This window comes from Ovis canadensis, chromosome 26 (assembly GCF_042477335.2).
Source record: "Ovis canadensis isolate MfBH-ARS-UI-01 breed Bighorn chromosome 26, ARS-UI_OviCan_v2, whole genome shotgun sequence".
In the NCBI taxonomy this organism is placed as follows: Eukaryota; Metazoa; Chordata; class Mammalia; order Artiodactyla; family Bovidae; genus Ovis; species Ovis canadensis.
Genome location: NC_091270.1, coordinates 38,913,388 through 38,935,811, shown reverse-complemented (window position 1 = coordinate 38,935,811; position 22,424 = coordinate 38,913,388). Strand labels below are relative to the sequence as shown.

The 22,424-nt window shown below is 38.8% G+C and overlaps 1 protein-coding gene across 3 annotated transcripts in view; it reads right to left on the bottom strand.

Annotated features, from left to right (window-relative positions):
* The window catches only part of DLC1 (DLC1 Rho GTPase activating protein), a 518,014-nt gene that overhangs the window by 407,729 nt on the left and 87,861 nt on the right, over positions 1–22,424 (bottom strand). For all 3 annotated transcript variants that reach the window (XM_069573135.1, XM_069573134.1, XM_069573139.1), the window contains exon 2: positions 9,123–10,270. In XM_069573135.1, the coding sequence (XP_069429236.1) occupies positions 9,123–10,145 (1,023 nt within the window). In that variant the 5' untranslated portion in view covers positions 10,146–10,270. The remainder of the gene's footprint in view (positions 1–9,122; positions 10,271–22,424) is intronic.

Genomic DNA, 22,424 nt, shown 5'->3' with positions numbered 1-22,424 from the left:
TCGTTACAGACATAAAACTTCCCTCAAATGAGCCGACATTTTCGTTAGTAATGGTGGGACCAGGTGTATTTGCAATAAACATTTTAATCGGAGTAAGTCCTCTATGGGTGTAGACAAGCAAGCAACAGATCAGGCTGAGGAAACTGAGGAAAGTCCCTTCAAGGTGAAGACACTTGAGGATTTTAAACTATGAGCTTATCAGGTCTTTGCTTTCAGCCTGTTGGAAACACAGAGCATGAACACTGCCTCTAGTTGGCAGATTTCCTCCTGTGAAATGGCAGGAAGTATTATTTGTCTCCACCTGCTCTGTAATCACTGGAGTTAAAGTTGTGTTCCTTGTCTCCTTATTAAACTTGTACTGGTGACCATAACTCCATCATGTTGAAAGAGAATCTGATTTCTGCCTGCTACAGATGTCAAGGAATTATATTGTTGCTTTCTTTTCCAATTGACTGGTGCTTCCCTTGGTACCCAGTTTAGCCCATCCTTCTCTCTCTGTATCCCTCTTTGCCTCTCTCTCTTCTTGTTTTCCTTCTTCTCCCTGGTCCTATTCCTTCCATGCCATCCTCTCTTCCTTTCTCACTACTGTTCCCTCCCTCAGTGCTGGCATTATGTGTTAGTCGAACAAAAGCTGTATCTGGGGGTACTAGCAGCATTTCAGAGACTATACGCTTCACAGTGTAATGAACTCTGCCATTCAGCTTACAGTGGTGTACCATGGTCCAAAGAATGGGACCTGGGATGCTGAGGATGATCAATATTAATTACTTATTAATTTTACCATCTAGTGTTATCTTTTATCATATAATTAAATGTTTTCTGCATTCTGGTTGATTTCAGGGAATTATATTTGCTGTGAGGCAAAATATTTGAGCCCCAACTATCTGTAAATATTTTTTTGGCTTTCCAGTTGTTTTTGAGGCAAAAACTCAGTTTAAATGGCATGTAATAATTTGATGGGTTTTGCTGCCATAACATACAATATGAGCTACTTACAAAGCTACCAGCTTTACCTGGGACACAAATCCTGCTAAAAATATGGCTGAGAAGACCTGTGTTATCCATCTACACATAGATTTTCTACCTGGTAACAACTTTTCTCTGCCAGCCCTAGTGTTAGAGCTAGGGGAAAAGGTTTAAAAACAATACAGTCTGCTCAATAAGCCTATGAGTTTAAAACCAATGTGATCTTCATGTAAAATCATATTGTCATTAAGAATCTATTTGCAGAGCTATGTAGACTGAACCCTGTTTCCCAGTCCTTCCCTCACTGTCAACTGAAAAACAAACTCTAATTCTTCCACTAGTCCTTGCTTTCATTCAATGTTGGGGCCACAGCTTTTCATTTCTTAGACAATTGTTTCTTCCTTTTTATATTCTTCCAGCTGGCCTCTTATCTCAGTCCATTCTATATTCTGCATAATTTATTATGTTCTCTATGTCACCCATTGGCCAGTGTTAGCCTTCTCATGCTACTAAGCCCTCATAGAGGCATTAAGGAGACAGAAAAGATCAGGAAGGTCATAGAAAGAAATGAGAAAGCCATTTCAGATAAAAGTGTGCTTTTACCAAATGTGTATACCAAGGGAACATGTCATGGAAAGATGGGCTCAATAAAGGACAGAAATGTTAGGGACCTAACAGAAGCAGAAGATATTAAGAACAGATGGCAAGAATACACAGAAGAACTGTACAAAAAAACATCTTCACGACCTGGATAATCACGATGGGTGATCACTCACCTAGAGCCAGACATCCTGGAGTGTGAAGTCAAGTGGGCCTTAAAAAGCATCACAACGAACAAAGCTAGTGGAGGTGATGGAATTCCAGTTGAGCTATTTCAAATCCTGAAAGATGATGCTATGAAAGTGCTGCACTCAATATGCCAGCAAATTTGGAAAACCCAGCAGTGGCCACAGGACTGGAAAAGGTCAGTTTTCATTCCAATCCCAAAGAAAGGCAATGCCAAAGAATGCTCACACTACCGCACAATTGCGCTCACAACACACGCTAGTAAAGTAATGCTCAAAATTCTCCAAGCCAGGCTTCAGCAATACATGAACTGTGAACTTCCAGATGTTGAAGCTGGTTTTAGAAAAGGCAGAGGAACCACAGATCAAATTGCCAACATCCGCTGGATCATGGAAAAAGTAAGAGGGTTCCAGAAAAACATCTATTTCTGCTTTATTGACTATGCCAAAGCCTTTGACTGTGTGGATCATAATAAACTGTGGAAAATTCTGAAAGATGGGAATACCAGACCACCTGACCTGCCTCTTGAGAAACCTATATGCAGGTCAGGAAGCAACAGTTAGAACTAGACATGGAACAACAGACTGGTTCCAAATAGGAAAAGGAGTACGTCAAGGCTATATATTGTCACCCTGCTTCTTTAACTTCTATGCAGAGTACATCATGAGAAACGCTGGGCTGGAAGAAACACAAGCTGGAATCAAGATTGCTGGGAGAAATATCAATAACCTCAGATATGCAGATGATACCACCCTTATGGCAGAAAGTGAAGAAGAACTAAAGAGCCTCTTGATGAAAGTGAAAGAGGAGAGTGAAAAAGTTGGCTTAAAGCTCAACATTCAGAAAATGAAGATCATGGCATCTGGTCCCATCACTTCATGGGAAATAGATGGGGAAACAGTGGAGACAGTGTCAGACTTTATTTCTGGGGGCTCCAAAATCACTGCAGATGGTGATTTTAGCCATGAAATTAAAAGACACTTACTCCTTGGAAGGAAAGTTATGACCAACATAGACAGCATATTGAAAAGCAGAGACATTACTTTGCCAACAAATGTCCATCTAGTCAAGGCTATGGTTTTTCCAGTGGTCATGTATGGATGTGAGAGTCGGACTGTGAAGAAAGCTGAGCGCCGAAGAATTGATGCTTTTGAACTGTGGTGTTGGAGAAGACTCTTGAGAGTCCCTTGGACTGCAAGGAGATCAAACCAGTCCATCCTAAAGGAGACCAGTCCTCGTGTTCATTGGAAGGACTGATGCTGAAGCTGAAACTCCAGTACTTTGGCCACCTCATGCGAAGAGCTGACTCACTGGAAAAGACCCTGATGCTGGGAGGGATTGGAGGCAGGAGGAGAAGGGGAAGACAGAGGATGAGATCACTGGATGGCATCACCGACTCGATGCACATGAGTTTGGGTGAACTCCGGGAATTGGTGATGGACAGGGAGGCTTGGCGTGCTGTGATTCATGGGGTCGCAAAGAGTCGGACACGACTGAGCGACTGAACTGAACTGAAGGAGAAAACTTTTTTTTCAGTCATTCTAATATTTTTTCAGTCAATTCAGAATGTATTGGGTTTCCCCAGTGGCTCAGTGGGAAAGAACACTCCTGCCAAGTAGGTGATACGAGTTCAATCCCTGAGTCAGAAAGATCCCCTGAAGAAGAAACTGGCGACCCACTCCAGTATTCTTGCCTGGAGCCTGGCAAGCTATGATCCATGGGGTTGCAAAAGAGTCAGACAAGACTTAGTGACTAAACAACAACAATGAATGTATTATATTTGTCCAAAGATAAAGTACAGTATGTACATAAGTATAGTACATGGTATAGTATTTACCATCTGAGCTACCACTGCTTCCCTGGTGGCTCAGACGGTAAAGAGTCTGCCTGCAATGCAGGAAACCCAGGTTCGATCCCTGGGTCAGGAAGATATCTTGGAGGAGGGCATGGCAATCCTCTCCAGTATTCTTACCAGGAGAATTCCATGGACAGAGGAGCCTGGTGGGCTACAATCCATAGGGACGCAAAGAGTAAGACACGACTCAGCAACTAACACTAGACTATATGTACAGTATCCTGTTTTGGCTTTGGGCAATTTTTCCATAAGAAAGAGTACATTAATAGCATTTGATCAACATCACTTCGACACATAAAATAGTTCCCCAACATGAAAAGATATTCTGCAATGTGAAGTTAAAGCATCAAGGATTTGCCACATAATACCACAGGATATATATGCAGCCTGTTATCTCAGTTCAGTTCAGTTCAGTCATTCAACTGTGTCCGACTCTTTGCAACCCCATGGACTGCAGCTCGCCAGGCCTCTCTGTCCATCACCAACTCCCAGAGTTTACTCAAATTCACGTCCATTGAGTCAGTGATGCCATCTAACCATCTCATCCTCTGTTTTCCCCTTCTCCTCCTGCCTTCAATCTTTGCCAGCATCAGGGTCTTTTCCAGTGAGTCAGTTCTTCGCATCAGGTGGCCAAAGGATTGGAGTTTCAGCTTCAGCATCAGTCCTTCCAATGAACACTCAGGACTGATTTCCTTAGGATGGATTGATTGGATCTCCTTGCTGTTCAAGGGACTCTCAAGAGTCTTCTCCAACATCACAGTTCAAAAGCATCAATTCTATGGCCCTCAGTCTTCTTTACAGTTCAACTCTCATATCCATACATGAATACTGGAAAAATCATAGCTTTGACTAGATGGACCTTTGTTGGCAAAGTAATGTCTCTACTTTTTAATATGCTGTCTATGTTGGTCATAACTTTTCTTCTAAGGAGCAAGCGTCTTTTAATTTCATGGCTGCAGTCACCATCTGCAGTGATTCTGGAGCCCAAAGAAGTAAAGTCTGTCACTGTTTCCCCATCTATTTGCCACGAAGTGATGGGACCAGATGCCATGGTCTTAGTTTTCTGAATGTTGAATTTTAACCCAACCTTTTCACTCTTCTCTTTCACTTTCATCAAGACACTCTTTAGTTCTTCTCTTCATGTCATAATATACTGCCATGATATACTGGGATATATTTATGTTAGGTGTTGTTCCTCAACATATTCTTGTTATCATTTATCCTTCAATATACATTCTTTCTTCTTCTTTGATAATAGAATTTTTAGCAGACACCAGATTGCCCAGGATGCAAACTCTATTTCTTAGTGCTTATTGCTAGATGTGGCCATACAGCTAAGTTCTAGAACATGAAACAGAAACAAAAAAATGTGCTCTTTCAGGGTTCTTCCTTTACCCAGGAGCGTGGTCATCCTGGTACACTTCTCTCTTCTTACTAATCTGGATATGGATAAATGCTTAAGGTGGTAGACCAGTTGGATAAGAGGGTCTAAGGTTTAGAAAATATACCATTGCAGAATTACCTATACCCACTTATTATGTATGTGTGAGAGAAAGATGTTGGTCAAGCCACTTTTATGCTGATTTTCTGTAAAAGCAGTCAGATAGATAACATAAAGGATACTTTTGTTGCCTGTTAGAATGTGAGGTTTTTGTTCAAATGGGAAAATTGGATGTCAAAGCTCAAATCATTTTTATATTATCTTTTGTAGTTTATTCCGCTTGGTGACATGGAATATGTCTTATGAAAGCCAATAAAAATATTTTATATATTTATACAACTATTATGGCTATTCAAAAATTGGGGAACTATTTAAATAGTCTCTAGAGAAGACTGAATTTCAGACTCTCTTTAATTAGTAAACCACCATCAAGAACAAATATACTGGCTCTTAAAAAAAAAAGTCTAACCTCAACTCTTTCCCTACATGTTTTCCATCTTCACATCCCATCTGGTCTGAAGAGACCACTTCTTAGACTGTCTTCCTCCCCCACATTTCTTTGGAACTTGTCTCTGAGAGTTGCTCTTAACCAGCTGCCTTACCCCAAAGACCCACCCACAGCCTATAAGCGCTGGTCACATGCCACATGACCTTCTTGGCTCATGTGCTGATGTCTGCTCATGATCTATTTGGTTTTCCTTTGATTTCAGTGGCTTTGATTTAATGATATATTTCACCATATTGAAGGCAATTATTAGCTTAAAAGGTCAATATTTATCTATATTTATTACAAATGTAGTCACTCCAACTGAGACTTCTAATAAGTATGTCTGGCTATCTTTGATGGCCAGAAATATCACTGGAAAACAAGAAAAAATACATCACGCTGAACAACAAATGCCTGCCAATATTTATAGGTTTGAAGGAATTTATGTCTAAATTACAATGATAAGTCTGGAGTAGTATTTCAGTGCGTCCTGAGAACTACTCTTAGAAACTCTGTTTTTGTTTTTGTTTTCCTTCCAAGTCTTAGAACCTGATTATACTCCCTCCTGCAAAAAATTCATGTTCATAAATTCAATGACAGATTGGGTTCACTCATATGCCTATCAGATAATGAGCTGATTAAAGTTCTTTAGCTAAAGTTTTATTAGCTTATTCTGCTTCACCTTTCTAAGCTCTAATCTCAAAGCTGTCACCATGCTTGAGAAATAGTTTAAAATATACAGACAACTTAGCAAACTGCTTTCACAATCAGGCCCCTAAGACCTTAGACATGAACATGTCGTCCTTGTGTCTCTCCAGAGGCTTATCTGGAGAAAAGTTTTAAACTAGCTACACTAGAATTGTGTAATTGATTGAAACTTTTGTTGATATTCTGAAAAAGTCTGTATTTGCTTCCATGTCATAAAAGTAATAATAATCATAATAACTGTATAAATAAAGGGTCATCTTATGCCATGTAGAAAATGCTTCAGATGGTTAACTGAACCCGCATCTCCTGAGTTTCTTGTATTGGCAGGTGGATTGTTTACTACTGAGCCACCTAGGAAGACAGTCTGATATTAGGATATAATATTATTTTGTTTTTGTATCTGTGCATTGTATGCATTTTGCCCAGAATAGTATTACCTTTGCGTTTCCCTGGAGGCTCAGCTGGTAAAGAATCCACCTGCAACGCAAGAGACCTGGGTTTGATCCCCGGATTGGGAAGATCCCCTGAAGAAGGGAACGGCTACCCACTCCAGTATTCTGGTCTGGAGAATTCCATGGACCGTATAGTCCATGAAATCTCAAAGAGTCAGACACAACACCTTTTATAAAAAATATATAGGCCAAAAGTGGAAAATGCCCTGCCTCTAACCTTTTACTTCTGTTATCTCAGAGTAAATGTTGTCAACAATTTTGTGCCTATTTATCTAAAATTTTGCATATTCTTACTTAGGCATTTAGAGAGGGTCATAACCCATCTATATTTCTATCTATATCTGTATCCACATATTTCATCTTATCAGACTGAGACACGCTACAAATATTGGCCTGCCACTGTCTTTTTCTACACACACTATATCATGAGTACCATTCAGTTAGAGAACATGACCTCACTCTATCTTTTTCATGGCTGCACACCATTCCAAACTACAGATTAAACAATCATTATACACTAAACAATGATTATACATCCTTAATTGATGGAAATTTATGTCGTGTCCTTTTTGTCACTAACACACAACACAATGATGGACATATGTGTACATATATATTTATGCATTTGTTTTATTATTTCTTTTGGTAAAGTTCTAAAATGGCTAGTGGGCAACTTGAAGCTATTATAACATGCATTCAAAATCAAATGGAACAAAAATTCCTACACACTGATTCTAGAGGTTTCTTCTCTTATAACCATACTTTTCCAGAGTAATTTCCAAACCTCAAATTTTGAATTTAATCTGTTGATTACAAAGCACCCAAATGAGTTGTAGAGTCAAAACAAACACTCCTCCAGACAAAGCCATAATACTTTAGAATGATGAAATGCTTAAAATAGAACATTTAAGTTAGAACTTGTAAATGATATATAATTATGGCTCTCGTAATGCAACCATGCTATAGAGACACATCCAAGAGCAAATTCCTTCCTGCATTCTTAGAATTGATATAAGTATCCAAGTGGTGAGCATATGTTTCTGGAATGTTTAATGTTCCTGTCGGCAATTGGGCAGGGTCTGTCATATTTTAGGGTAACTATGTCATAGGTCAGTTAATACTTTCTTATGTCATTATTGCATTCCCTCCAACAGATTTGATTGACTAAATGGACATTTCTGAAAAAGCAACCTGAGCATTCCAATCATAACAACTTTATGTAGCATTAACATTCTAATACAATTTATGCAAGGAAGGAAGAGTTCGCCAGAAGCACAGAATGCTCTGTGGGCATGTATTAACAGTTTGTGCACATTGATCTTTGCTGTAAAGTTTTGACTTCACTTAAACTTACAATACGTTACTGATCTAGTTTGTTAGCAAAACCATGTTTATGGTTTATGGAAACCAGATTTCTTCACCAAAAGGGAGCAGGAGTTTTTGCTTCTCATTGTTGATAGCCCCAGTTGTGCAGAACTGAGTTTAGTTTTGTCTTAGGAGAGTTGGAATTATGGACTCATATTGTATCAAGAAGGGCAAGGTTGCTGCCCTGAAATGTCCAATCTGCAGGTTTTTTGTTTTGTTTTGTTTTGTTTTTTAAATGTCAATGGCATGTTAGATTTACAGAAGAAATGGTACTCGTATTTACATCAGGATTATAGAGTACTACATTGTGGGAAGAATGGTGGGAAATCCTGAAGGTATGACAAACTTCAGTCAAGAGTTCTCTAACTAAACCATGATTCATGTAGTTTGTCTCCAACCATTGTGTCTCACTTGCATACTTCTTAAGGGATCATGATATCTACAGGATTAGTCAAAGGTGCCTCAGCATAAGATTTTATTTCAGTTATTGATCCTTTTGGTCAAAAGTTAACAGAAAGTTCATACAGCTATGGATAGCAAATGTGCCAGGGTATCATTTAAAATAGCATTAGCATATTTTGGGGGAAGAGGGTACTGTTGCCTTGGTATATGCAAAGGGCTCATTTAAAATATGTGACTTATACCACTTTTATTATAATAAAATATATTTTCTAAAGGGGAAAGAGAAACAAACTGAAATATATAATTTTAATTTAAAGATATCATGATATTCTTTCAGAAAATTAGAGATTGCCCTTCAGATTTATGAGCTATCTGGTGGCTATTTAATTCCAAAGAAAGTGAAATCAGTTCTGTCTTCAACACAATTCCAAAATAAAATGTTCAGGAACCATTATGAATATTATTAGTGAAATAGATTATCCTGTTTTAATTTTAAAATATTGTGATGATTTTCCCAAGATTCTCTTTAAGTCACACAGCTACACTCTGGGGCAAAAGAAACAGCAACATATCTTTTTAACCCTAGCAAGAATAATAAATGATGGAAACAAGGATATTTACAAAATTCCAGAAGCCAGATAATTGGTGCATGTGTCTTACCTTTCTTTTACGAAGTCTGACTTGGTTATCTGTGGGTTCCTGGGTGGCCAGAGCCTCCGTGAAGTGTAAACACTGCAAGCCATCTCCTGAGTTGAACTTTGGAAGACTTTTGTTTTGATGTTCTGAGAAACCACTCATCTCCAGGCCATTTTCAGCTGACATTCCACTAGGGCAGGAAGGAGGCTGCAGAAGGCAGCTTCCAGGATCTGTTTTTAATAATGGCAATCCTCTGTCCATACGAGGAGTAGCCAATAACTTATCTTGTACTGCACTGCAGGTGTTGCTTTCATGTTCATCTTTAGGGAAGTCGGGTTTCCTTCGATGTTGAGCAATTACAGCAGAATTAAGCAACTGCTTTTCTGGCACAATATCTTTCACATTCAAAGAACTGCAAGCATTCGTTTTGGACCGATCCTTTATTTCACTTAAGCTTATCTCCTTACAAAGCTCCAGGCTTTTACTCACCACGTCAACAACTTTCCTGTCCCCCTTTTCCTCAACCAGCCCTAAATCAACTCCACCAGCCATTCCCCAGGAGTCATAAGAATCTTGGTTACTTTCCACAATGGGTAGCGTCTTTACTAAGGAGCCTGCTCCTTTGACGCTATGTTGGTCTGATGTTTCAGGCCCTTGAGTAGTTGGAATCTGTTTACCATCTGTGAGATACAGATCCGAATCAGTGTCCTCATCAGAAACATGCACGAGTGTTTCTGTGCTGGCCTCCAGAGAAAGGAACTGATCTTCACCTTCATGGCTGTCATCTTCACCCACCTCCTTTGAAATGTGACCCATTGGCCTCCCAGGAATCTCTCTCAGGTCTGAGCCGTGACAGCAGTCTGGGAGTGAAACACACCTCTCTTTGCGGTCCACATTTAGAGTTGCATCTTTTTCCATACTTGCCTGCAAGCTGTCAGCTACTAGTCCATGATGACATGCTGTGTTACAATCATCAGAACTAAAAGGCTGTCCCATCCATTGGGTCACATGTTCTTCCCAGCTTCTCTTTCTGATAGCTACAGACATGTCATCGTAGTTTAACAACAGACAGAGAGATACATTCCGTATGAGACTAAAGGAGATGAGACTTGATGAAAGATTACTTCAAATCCACTGACTGAAGAAGAGAGGAAGTTTTGTCATTTCACCACCTATTAAAAAAATAAAATAGATACATATAGTCCAGGATATAATTCTAAAGTCAAAATCTATCTTGGAAAAGAGTTCTTAAGCAATGCTAGGAAAGATTAAATGAGAGGTTTCTATAAAGCTTCCAATTAACAACCTTAATAGGGTTATTTCTTCAAAAAGCAGGCTAATATTAGAAGAAAATTTCACATTTAGTATCTCTGGTCAAAAATCATTGACGGTACTTTTAAGTGTAGCTGGGTTGATTTTTTAATGAATAACCCAGTAGTGCTAGTGGTAAAGAACCTGCCTGTCAATGCAGGAGACAGAAGAGATGTGGGTTTGATCCCTGAGTTGGGAAGATCCCAGGAGGAAGAGATGGCAACACACTCCAGTATTCTTGCCTGGAGAATCCCAAGGACAGGGGAGCCTGCAGGCTACAGTCCATGGGGTCACAGAGCGTCAGATATGACTGAGCGACTGAGCAGGAGCACGAGCGTGTGTGTGTGTGTGTGTGTGTGTGTGTGTGTGTGTGTGTGTGTGTATGCAATTTAAAATTCCACTAGGAAAATATCTGGACCGCTATACTTAATCATTCACCGGAAGAAACTAGTTGCTCTAGCTTACACGCTTCCCTAGAAACAAACTGCTACAGAAATCTATTGGTTGTTTGGTTTGAATTGCACTAAAGGTCACCAGGGAACTGCTCATGCAAAACCTGAGCTACAGAGATGACACGTGTGATATATTAGCATGTGAAAGAGCTAATACAGACCCCAAATCACCAGGACACAGTTACTCCAGGGAGTGACTAAGAAACTCCCGGGGTAATCAGTTTAGCTCATATTAACACAGAATTCATGCATATGAAGGCATACCACCCACCATTTGCAATGCCTTAGGGTGGGCTTCCCAGGTGGCTCAGATGGTAAAGTGTCTGCCTACAATGAGGGAGACCCGAGTTCGATCCCTGGGTTGGGAAGATCCCTTGGAGAAGGAAATGGCAACCCACTCCAGTACTCTTGCCTGGAAAATTCCATGGACGGAGGAGCCTGGTAGGCTCTAGTCCATGGGGTCGCAAAGAGTAGGACACGACTTGGCTCACTTTCAGGTTAAATATATTTACATACATCCCTTTGCTACTATGACCAGTTTGCAAGCTAGTATTGTTAAAGCTTAGAGAAGTTAAATGACTTGCCTAAGGCTACATATCTCAGGATAAGCCTGGATTCAAAGTAGGTACCAGTTCTAAGACCCAGAGAGGCAACAAACTTCATTGTCTCCATGGAATGAGATTCTACAGCCTCCTTTTCCCCCAGACATCTTTAATAGGTATAAAATCTAAACTCTTCAGGTAAGGATTCAGGTGAATCAAAAAGAAGATGTGAGCACAGTAAGACAACTGAAACAGTTCTTTAGGAATTTCAGTCTCATTCTGTTTGGCTTCCACGGAGTTTAGTTTGTATACTTCTGTTAGAATTTGGCCATAAAAATTTTAAGTAAACAAGAAAACCAGGCATAAGATAAGGTCAGGATATAAACACATTCCAGATATCCATCCATCCTCCCTGCCTTGAATTATTCAAAGCCTTAGTTAAAGGCAACAAATTACACCAATGTAAACGCAACCTTATAAAAATGACTAATCCAAATGTGTCCCATAATGAAACCTAATGACTGAATTGTAAAAGAAAAACCTCATTCAGGAGCAGACACTTCTAGTTTCTACACCACACAAGAACGGTCAGCACATAATATGGACTGGCTTATTGATTTCAGTCATAAACAAGATTAACCGTGGTGCTGGTTTCGGGTCACTTCAATCTGTTGAAAAGGAGTCTGACTGCCCACCAAAAATTTCAAGCTATTCTGAAAAAGCACATGCCAGAAAGGTAAATACTCTCATCCTGTAAAGACCAGGAATGTGCTAGAATTCTGGTACCCCAGACTGACCAAATATCATTCTGGATGCTATTTGGTTTCCTTAGAGGTCTGTGTGTCTTTTTGAAAATGGCCAGCGTTCACATTTTCCATGTTGGCATTCATTTTGCATTCAAAAGAAAAATATAAAGTCCCTGAATTCCATGCATAAGTCATTATCGTGTGGGAGGCTACGGAAAGTGGAAAAAACGCATAGATGCAGGCCAGAAAATTTCTGCTTTCATGGGCAAATTTGGGTTGTAATAGGGCGGTTCTGTTTTAGATGCTTTCTTTTCTTTATTTTTATCCAGTGTAGAAAGAGCAGGCTAACTTAAGAAATGCCAAGTGGTATTACTATGTCATTTCTAAGCCATATTTACATTTAAGTTGAGGCTGACTTCTGGTTTTATTTCTTTGATGAAGAAGGTGAAAGAGTTTTATTAACCCCTTGGGGAACAGATTACATAAAAGTTTTGCCTTTAAGTCCTTACCATAATATTAGTTAACTTAATGCACTCAACTTTGGCAAGTATTTTTATAACATAAAAGGAAGACAGGTAAACAGTTCTGAGACAATCTAGATGCAAAGAGAGACTGTAAATTATACCGATTCATATAGCATTAACTCCTTCTGTCTTAATTTCTTAGCTAGGTCCTTTGGACATTTCCAATATCATTCCTGGGAATTTATAGTGTCTTCATCTCAAAGACATAACATTTTTTAATTTTCACTTTGACCATCACCACTCTAGTGTGGATGTTCACTCCAAATCCTGTGGTCTGATATATTATTTTAAAAAATTATCTCAACAAGCTTTCTTATTCACATTTCTTAATTCAATTCTGATTTGTAAGATTCATAGTTAAAAATCCGTCTTCAGGATCTAAAGGCCGGAAACAGTAGTAATTAAAATATGATTATTATTGTCTGGGCTGCCCAGAGGGCACCAGGGGTAAAGAATCCTGACTGCCAATGCAGGAGATGAAAGGGACGTGGGTTCTATTGCTGGGTTGCGAAGATCCACTGGAATAGGAAAATGGCAACCCACTCCAATATTCTTGCCTGAAAAATTCCAATTCCATGGACAGAGGAGCCTGGCAGGCTACAGTCCATGGGGTCACAGAGTTGGACACGACTGAGTGACTGAGAACATTATTGTCCATCACATATGAGCACTCTAAACTCATTTTCTAAGTCATCTGAATTGACTCGAATCTGTCCTGTAAGATTCAGAAGTCTTTGTAAAAGACCTAAGTTTCCCTTGGAGCCTTCTCACCAGGCTGCCTTATTCAAAATTACATTTCTAACTACTGATGACTTACTTTGCAAACTTCTATTACCATTTTTTAAAATAATCGTTATTATGCAGTTTCATTCAGAATGAGCTCAGCTGCTCAGGGTTTGGATGGGGGATCTGGAAAAGTGTAAGTCATTCTAGGGTGTTGATTTTATGAAGTGAATTTCCATGGGGATTTTTCACTTTTTTAAATGTATGTGTTCAAACACCACTGTATTAATATAACAAGAAACCCTATGTACCTCTAATTATGTAATGATTCTGGAAAATATTTGTAAAATGTCCACATTTGCTTTTTGTGATGTTAGGGCATAGGATGTTTGGACACAGAGTGATTTAAAATGTATTATGTGGGCTCACTTACCTCCCTTTAACATAAGCATTTTGTGGCATACAGTCTGTATTTTAAAATGAATCAAAGTTGAACATAGTACTACAAACAATGGAAGATATTCTAGTTTGAGAATCCCTGACTTATTTCTGACATCAAGCTATCATGCTCTCTTTTGCAACTGCTTCTGAAATGAACACACATTTTGTATTTTGACCTTGCAGTGGTCCTCAGGGAAGAAGAACCCAATGGGAATCACTACTGTTGACACTATAGCCTCGGAGAGCTCAGGGCAAATGGAGTACTTGTGGCTGAAATCAAGTGGGCAGTACCTCAGAACTGACAGCAACACTGCCTGATCATAGTCGTTTATTCAACAAGTATTTATTTAGGACTGAACAGGCTACAGAAGGCTTCCCAGGTGGCTCAGTGGTAAAGAACCTGCCTGCGAATGCAGGAGATGCAAGAGACACAGGTTTGATCCCTGGATTGAGGTGATTTCCTGGAGTAGGAAATGGCAACCCACTCCAGTATTTTTGCCGGGGAAATACCATGGACAAAGGAGCCTGGTGGGTCACAAAGAATCAGACACAACTGAGTGACTGAGCATGCACGCCTGGGCTGCAGTCTGCTAAACATTAGGAATATAAACCTAAATATATATTAACTTGTTTTGCCCTTTCAGAGCACAGATGACATATATAGATATACGTACACATATATAAATACACACACACACACACACACGCACATGATTGACTACTGGGTTGTTTTTAGACACCTTCACGCAGATGTTGCATATTAACAAAAGAGAAAATAAAGGCATAATAGTACTGCTGGTTTCTCTGTCTTTTCCTACTTTCTTCTAGATGGCTTAGCTGGAATTACTTTTAGTTTTCCTTTATGTCTTTCTTCTTAATTACCCATCCTGTATTAAATTTCTAGGTCATGTTTTTCTCCTACTACTGTTATAACACATATGTGCATATGTCTGTGTGCATGTCTGTGTGGGAACTAGTTACCACATAGAATGTATTCAATCACTGGGAGAAGGAACGAATATTATAAGGGAAATAATCTCCTTTTAATCAAAAGTAAGTTAAGCTCCTTCCCTGATGGCTCAGTGGGTAAAGAATCCACCTACAATGCAGAAAACACAGGAGACATGGGTTCAGTCCCTTGGTCTGGAAGATTCCCTGGGGTAGGAAATGGCAACCCACTCCAGTATTCTTGCCTGGGAAACCCCATGGTCAGAAAAGCCTGGCAAACTACAGTCCTTTGGGGTGGCAAAGGGTTGGACACGACTGAGCAACTATGCACACACACACAGATTAAATTCCCTAACATAAACTCTTGCAAAAATAAAGAATGCTCCTAAACCAAGAAAAGAACATTTCTATCAATACAATGGCCCATGCTGTTACTAACCTAAGGGTCAAGTTGGTGATATGGAGAGATGGGGAACCTGAGCATCCTATAATGATTTGACATCTTAATGGATCTTGGCCTGAGCTCGGGGAGTCAACTTTGCATATCATCATGCCACCCAAACACTTATTGAGTTGAATTAGACAATCAGAACAGGATCAACCACAGTCAAACAGACACAGGTCTTCAAATGTGTGCTCATGAACAGCAAAGTAAATCTTCCTGACAGTGAGCATGGGTGGAGGTCGAAATGGAATTAATTTTCTTGATGGAGCTGTCAAAGAACAAATCATCTAGCAAACTAAATTGTAGCACATCTGGGCACCTTCCATGCCCCCAACTCAATGATAACATGAGAGGAGTGCTTTAACATGCAAAACTGGAGTCACATATGCAGAAGGCTTAGGATCAGCGAGAAAGCCTGGGACAGACATGGTTATTCTTAATCCTTGTATGTAAATGCATGATGAACAAATAGCCACACACACAAAAAATCACATATTTTAAAAAAGCATTTCTATGAGTCTAGTCATGGTAGCCAACTTTTAATAAAACACAACTAGCACTTATTCTTTAAAATATTCATGCTCTCTAATCCAAATTAGACAGGGTTAGAATTAGGCTTAAGGAGAGAGAAACCTCCTCCTCTCCTTAAGCCTAATGTTTTTGCATAACATGATGCAAAAATCTCTCACTACATGATCGTATGCAGATTTCCTTTTTTGTGGCAATCTGGGTCTCATTCCTTCACAAAGTCATTATTCATCTACTTTTACATACTGTGTCAAATGTTGGAATTTACTCATTATCCCTCATTAGCTGTCTGTGGAAAAAACAAACTCCTATTAAAATTCTTTATTGATAAATTATTTAATGGAGCTTAAAATATTATATCTGAAAAAGCTTCTGTGTCTTTAGGCTGTCTGGAAATTATCAACAGCCTTTTAAATTGTAGCATAAACCACCTAAAATGAAGTCCGTCAATGGAGTAAGTAGTATATCACTTTTTTCCGGCAGACACATCTAAGCTTCCATCATTTTTGATCTTAAGAAAAAGAATGAAGAAATAGGTACCCAATTAAAATATTTTTTAAAATGTTTACCTATTTTCATGTATATATTAGTTTTACTGAGCTTGGTAATTTTTTTCTCCTTCTTAGCTCTCAGAGTCAAGTATGTTCCAGGAAGCAAGTACATTTGAAAATTAACACGGTCAATCCACTAGAAGTCAGCTCATCCGAAAAGAGAAAGCTGTTACAAAATTGCAAATTATTATTTCTGAGTTGTCCTATTTTTACCTCCAGCTTCCTCCTATATAATGTAGCCCTGTGTGTGTGTGTGCGTGTGTGTGTGTAGTCACTCAGTCCGATTCTCTGTGACCCCATGGACTGTAGCCCGCCAGGCTCCTCTGTCCCTGGTAGTTTCCAATTCCCTTGCAGGGAGGAGCTCAGATACTGGCAGTGTCTGACTTATCACCACTTTATAGCTCAAGTCAGCCAAGTTTGTATTCCCAGAACATTTTCTTAAATAACCACGTGTAATGTGACTAAATCTTTTTAAATGTCATGATATTTGCCTGATATCACTAAAAGTTTTCTGGAGATAATTGGTTTCCAGGAGATCCCAGAATTAACACAGTCTTGGGGGATAATATTGTATCATGGATGCAGTAATTTCTAGATATCTATATTTCCTTTGGGATTCCATGCTTTTTTTTTATGTACATAGTCTTCTCAATAAGTGTTCCATTTCGTGCAGATCCCTTTGAGCATCTAGAACTACATAGGTATTTCTGCAAATAAATTCATTAATGAATGATTAATTATTTGGCTTTCTTTTCTGCAAACTCCCTTAAAACCAAAGAAAAGTATTGCTTTTGCTCTGAACTTGTTTCACTTGAAATTTTTGATGCAACAGGAAGCAGCTTAAAATTAAATTTTATATCAAATGTTTCATTGTCTTTTTTTATGGCAAAGCAATATGACTGATATGTGGTTTTCTGCCTTTTTGTAAAAAGATACTTCTATTCTACAACAGACATGAATTATAATGCTTTATCATCAGCATAGTGAGATGTGTGGCTTTGCTTTAAGTGGTCACTTTCTATTTCTAGCTTTGCTATCATTTCTAAGAACACTCCAACAGTAGACACAGTAATCACTAAATATAAATAAGAGATAGGGCTATAGCAAAACAGGTGCTCAAACAGCTTGGTGACATGATCCTGAGATTTCAGCCGTTTGATAAGCACAACTTTCACTGAAATCAGGAACATGAAATCACTTGAGAACTTAGTTACTTCTGTTAGGTTGGTATCCTATCAGGGATTGATGCCTCTGATATCAACTTTTGTCCTCTGCGGTAGTGGTAGTTTAGTCGTGTCCAGCTCTTTGCGACCCCATGGACTGTAGCCTGCCAGGCTCCTTTGTCTATGGGCTTTTCCAGGCAAGAATACGGATGTGGGTTGCCATTTCCTTCTCCAGATGATCTTTCCAGCTGAGGGATTCTTTTACGGCTGAGCCACCAGGGGTATCCTATATTTAATATCTATCATTCTCAGCTTATTTTTTCATCTGCATATGTATATTTGAGATTGTTTTTACTACCAACTGTCCCAAATACCCAAGAAATAGTTGGTGCATTAGAAACTTTCGATGATCACGGTAATAGTGATAGTAAAAAAAGCTTCCACGTATTAAGTGTTTACTGTGGATCAGGCCCTGCATTTGGTGTTGCCCTTTCATTGTCTCAGTAATAATATTCATAAGCAATAAGTACTCTATGTAGTGGGTACTGTTATTATCCTATTTTATACAGAGACGTTTTGGCAGGACTAAGGAATAGGTCAATGTCCAACACCTATTGGTGGCTAGTGTTTATTATCTCTATTTTTTTTGTGAGGGCAAGATGTCTGTTAAAGAATCTTTTTCTTTTTCTGGTGGTATGCATTCACTACTTAGGTTCTGTCTTCGCCAGTTTTCTAACTTCTAGAATAGGAATAATGAAAATCATTGAGAGAAATAATAATATTGGGCTATCATAATAATGATGAGCTGATAATACATGTAAAGCACTTAATCCATGGCACAGTGCAGTAATTCACTAGATACTAGGAGATGACGATGATGAGGAAGATGGTGACAGCAATAATTCTTTTATTTTGACAGATCTCAGCTGCAGAATCCATAACTGAGGAGGAACTGGAACTATCCCTTGTTTGCCCATGTTATTTCAATACAGATGAATTATTTGACCACAGAGTGAAATGCCATGATTCTTTCTTTCTTGATTCATTTGACCTCTGCTTTTTTAAAAAAAAAAAACAAAAAAACACAGAAATTTGTTTGCTATACTGTATGTGACCCAATTGGTACATACGAAGTCTCATCTGATGCTTATACCCAGTGATATAAATATTTACAGTATCTTCCAGATTTTACCAATAAAAAGCAGAAGCTCAAAGCAGATACGGGGCATGCTTGAAACCACAGAGCAGATTTCAAATGGCAAAGATGCAAGACTGAGCCCATTTTCTGTCTCTTCCCATGAGCTTTCCAGTATACCACCCCATTTAAATTGTGGAAAATTCACCAGTGCTCTGCTCTCAACTGGCCTCATGTAACTTTTAACTTTGAACTATTTTTGGATGCTCACGCTTCCCTCTGGTTCTTAATGAACTTGTAATAACATCTTATGAGAGTGTTGTTAACCTCTGGCCTCAGGCTCTGATGACTCTTGCCAACCTCTTATTTTCCTTCCTCTTTAAAAATTATTATTCAGTCATTACAGGATGTCTGGAAAACTTTAAAAAAAAAGTCTCACAACACCCACTCTTCAACATTGGTTTTCCTTTCCTTTCTTTCTTCTTTCCCTCCTATTTACTCCACAAACATTTACTAAAAAAACAGGTATTGACGGTACCTGACACACTAGATATTTTGCCAATTGCTGGGAATAAAAAGCAACACTTACTGAATTTCTGATCTTGCTTTCTGCTCTTCCTACTTTCTTTCTATCTCATTTACTAATGGCCTGATTCCCTCTGGATTATCTGAACTGTATTGCTAAGCCATTCTGTTATTTCAGTCTAATAAGACAACTTTTTCATACATAGAGGTCTTCCCTTGTGGCTCAGCTGGTAAAGAATCCACCTGCGATGTGGGAGACCCGGGTTCCATCCCTGGGTTGGGAGGATCCCCTGGAGAAGAAAAAGGCTACCCACTCTGGTATTCTGGCCTGGAGAATTCCACAGACTATATAGTCCATGGGGTTGCAAAGAGTCGGACATGACTGAGTGACTTTCACTTCACTTTCATACATACAAGCAGGTACAACTGCTTTTTTCAATCCTCTATCTTCTTTCATGAACAAGTTCACATACATGCTGTTTACACTGCCTTTTTTTTTTAAACACAGGAATTCCTGTTTAATATTTTCAAGTTCACTTATTATACTTTATAATACACTGAATCAAAATAAATAATCTCTTTTAAACTAGGTCTCAAGGTCCACCTTCACCTTTCTTCTGAATAACTTCCTCAAAAACTAAGTTCATCTATTTCTCAAAACTCTATGAGCTGACCCACAGTTTAGTGCCAAATGAGAACGGCAGAAATACATGCTCTATTTCTGTATCCATACCAAAGACAATCTGAATTTGGGCTTCTCTATTCACCTGTTTGACTTAAATTGCACAAATAAGGGCCTTATCATTCACTTGGAAGAAGGCGGCTCAATATTTATGCTATTTTCTTAAAATCTGGAGGAATTTTCCCTCATTCTCTTTAAATCCTGATGTAAAATTCTTAACATTTATTCAAATAATAACTGATCCAAAGCTAAATCATCACTCATTTGGAACTTTGCTGTACTATAATGATATCTACAGAGAGAATTCTCATTGTAAGATGATATTGATGCCAATTCATTCATTCTCTAAAAAGAAAATCAATGAAAGGATGGTCCAGTGGCTGACTCTGCACTCCCAATGCATGGGGGCCTGGGTTCAATACCCGGTCATAGAACTAGATCCCACAAACCTCAACTAAGAGCTCACATGCTGCAACTAAAGACACAGCATGCACAAATAAGACTTAGCACAGTAAAAAGAAAACAAAACCCAAAAGACATTTTGAATGTCCCAGTTTAGAGTCGTTTTGATCCTATAGGACTCTTTCTCTGTAAGTAAGATTAAACCATGCCTAAAGCATTTGTGGGCCTTCCTGGTGGCTCAGCGGTTAAGAACTCACCTGCCAATGCAGGAGTTGCAGGTTCAGTCCCTGAGTCAGGAAGATCCCCTGGAGAAGAGCATGGCAACACTCACCAGCATTCTTGCCTGGAGAATCCCATGGACAAAGAAACCTGAAAGGCTTCAGGTAGACTCAGTAAGTCTACCCCATGGTCCCCAAGGGTCGGACCTGACTTGCTGACTAGACAAAAACAAAGTGCTTGCTGCAGGTGTAGGTATGGGTAGGGGCTTCCCAGGTGGCGCGAGCCGTAAAGAGCCTGCCTCCCAGTGCAGGAGACATGAGAGATGCAGGCTCGATCCCTGGGTTAGGAAGAGTCACCAGAGGAGGGCACAGCCCCTGACTCCAGTATCTTGCCTGGAGAATCCCCGGACAGAGGAGCCTGGAGGGCTACAGTCCACAGGGTTGCAAAGAGTCGCACATGACTGAAGGGACTTGGCATGCACGTATGGTATGAGCATACTTGGATAGGGGCAGAAAAATTCTCTTTTTTATTATAATGTACTCAAGAAAAAATAAATAAAATGATGTACTACTCTCTTTTACTAAGTCCTTTAGTTAATCATGCAATCAGTTATATGGGCTATTGCTTTATAGTGTTTATTCCTCATTCCAATCATGTAGAGTGTGGAGACATTGGAAGTGTTGAACAGCTTATCTTTTAAGTGGTAATAACATCAGGAAATCCAATCTGGTTCATAAAAATGGGGAAAAAAAGGTCATGACTCACATTTTCTCTAACAACATGGGATGTACTAGAAATGAAACATATTAGTTTTATTAGAAAGGCTCTTGCCATGAAAAGTGCAGTGTTTCAGCATGAATAGCAACATATACTGTCATATATGAAGAATGGTACAGATGAAACAGCCAACTCCTCCATTTAACACTGCACTGGTCAGCCATTTATTTATATACCATAACAAATTCTGCATTCTACAACTAAAGGACTTTGTAGAAGGCTCAGAGTAGATATATGAACCAATTAAAGGACTAAAAATAAGCTGTTGAAGGCATGATGAAAAGAAGTAGGTTTATCTGGCCTCAAAATGTACACATATTTTCACATGTCCATTTAGCCTTTTCACATTTCCACTGAGGTAAAAATGCATAGAACTAGAAACAGGATACAGCAATGAAGATTTAGGTTATTTAAATAAAAACATGTCTGGGTATGTAAGATTCTTAAACTGATTCCAATGGGGGGCAGTAAAATCTTTCCTGAACGTCACTGGTTGGGTTGGGTTATAATGATACCATTTAGATACAAAGATATGAATCAGACAACCTCCTTTTTAACTCTATGTTTTTAAGAAACATCAGTTTAAAATTAATATAATTATTAGCATATGGATTGATTTCCTGGGCATAAATATGAAATGTAACAAACGGTCACAAACAAGTTACTCCTTTAAAGTGTTTGTTGAAGGTAGAAGAACACTTACGCATTTGAGGGAATTTCATTACTTAGTAAACTTGGTTCTTTTTTAAAACCATGAATTTTCTTTTTCCCCCATGCTGTAATACTAGTGGCAGCTGTAAGCCTTTTTTTTTTTTAAAGAAGCATTTCAGTTTTCCGTTTAAAGGTAGCCTTCTACCAGATATGGATATGTTCATACCCTATTATGCATAATTATTATTTGGGAGCAAGATGATGTGATATAAAGTTATCTGAATTATGACACAGGGTATGGTGGTTCCAATGTCATCTCTTCAACTAGCAGTGTGACCTTGGACAGGTCATTTTTGAATGCCATACTTCAGCTTTTTTATTGGCACCTTTAAGACAGTGTTAGAAGAGGTGACCTCTCATATTTTTTTCCTTCCTTAAAATTCTATTGAGGAAATTTATTAAATTATAATTTAGAAAAGTTAATATCTTATTTTAACATATTAAACAGATTCTTTTTATCACTTTTAAGTCTTAACACAACTTAAATTGTTAGTGAATAGT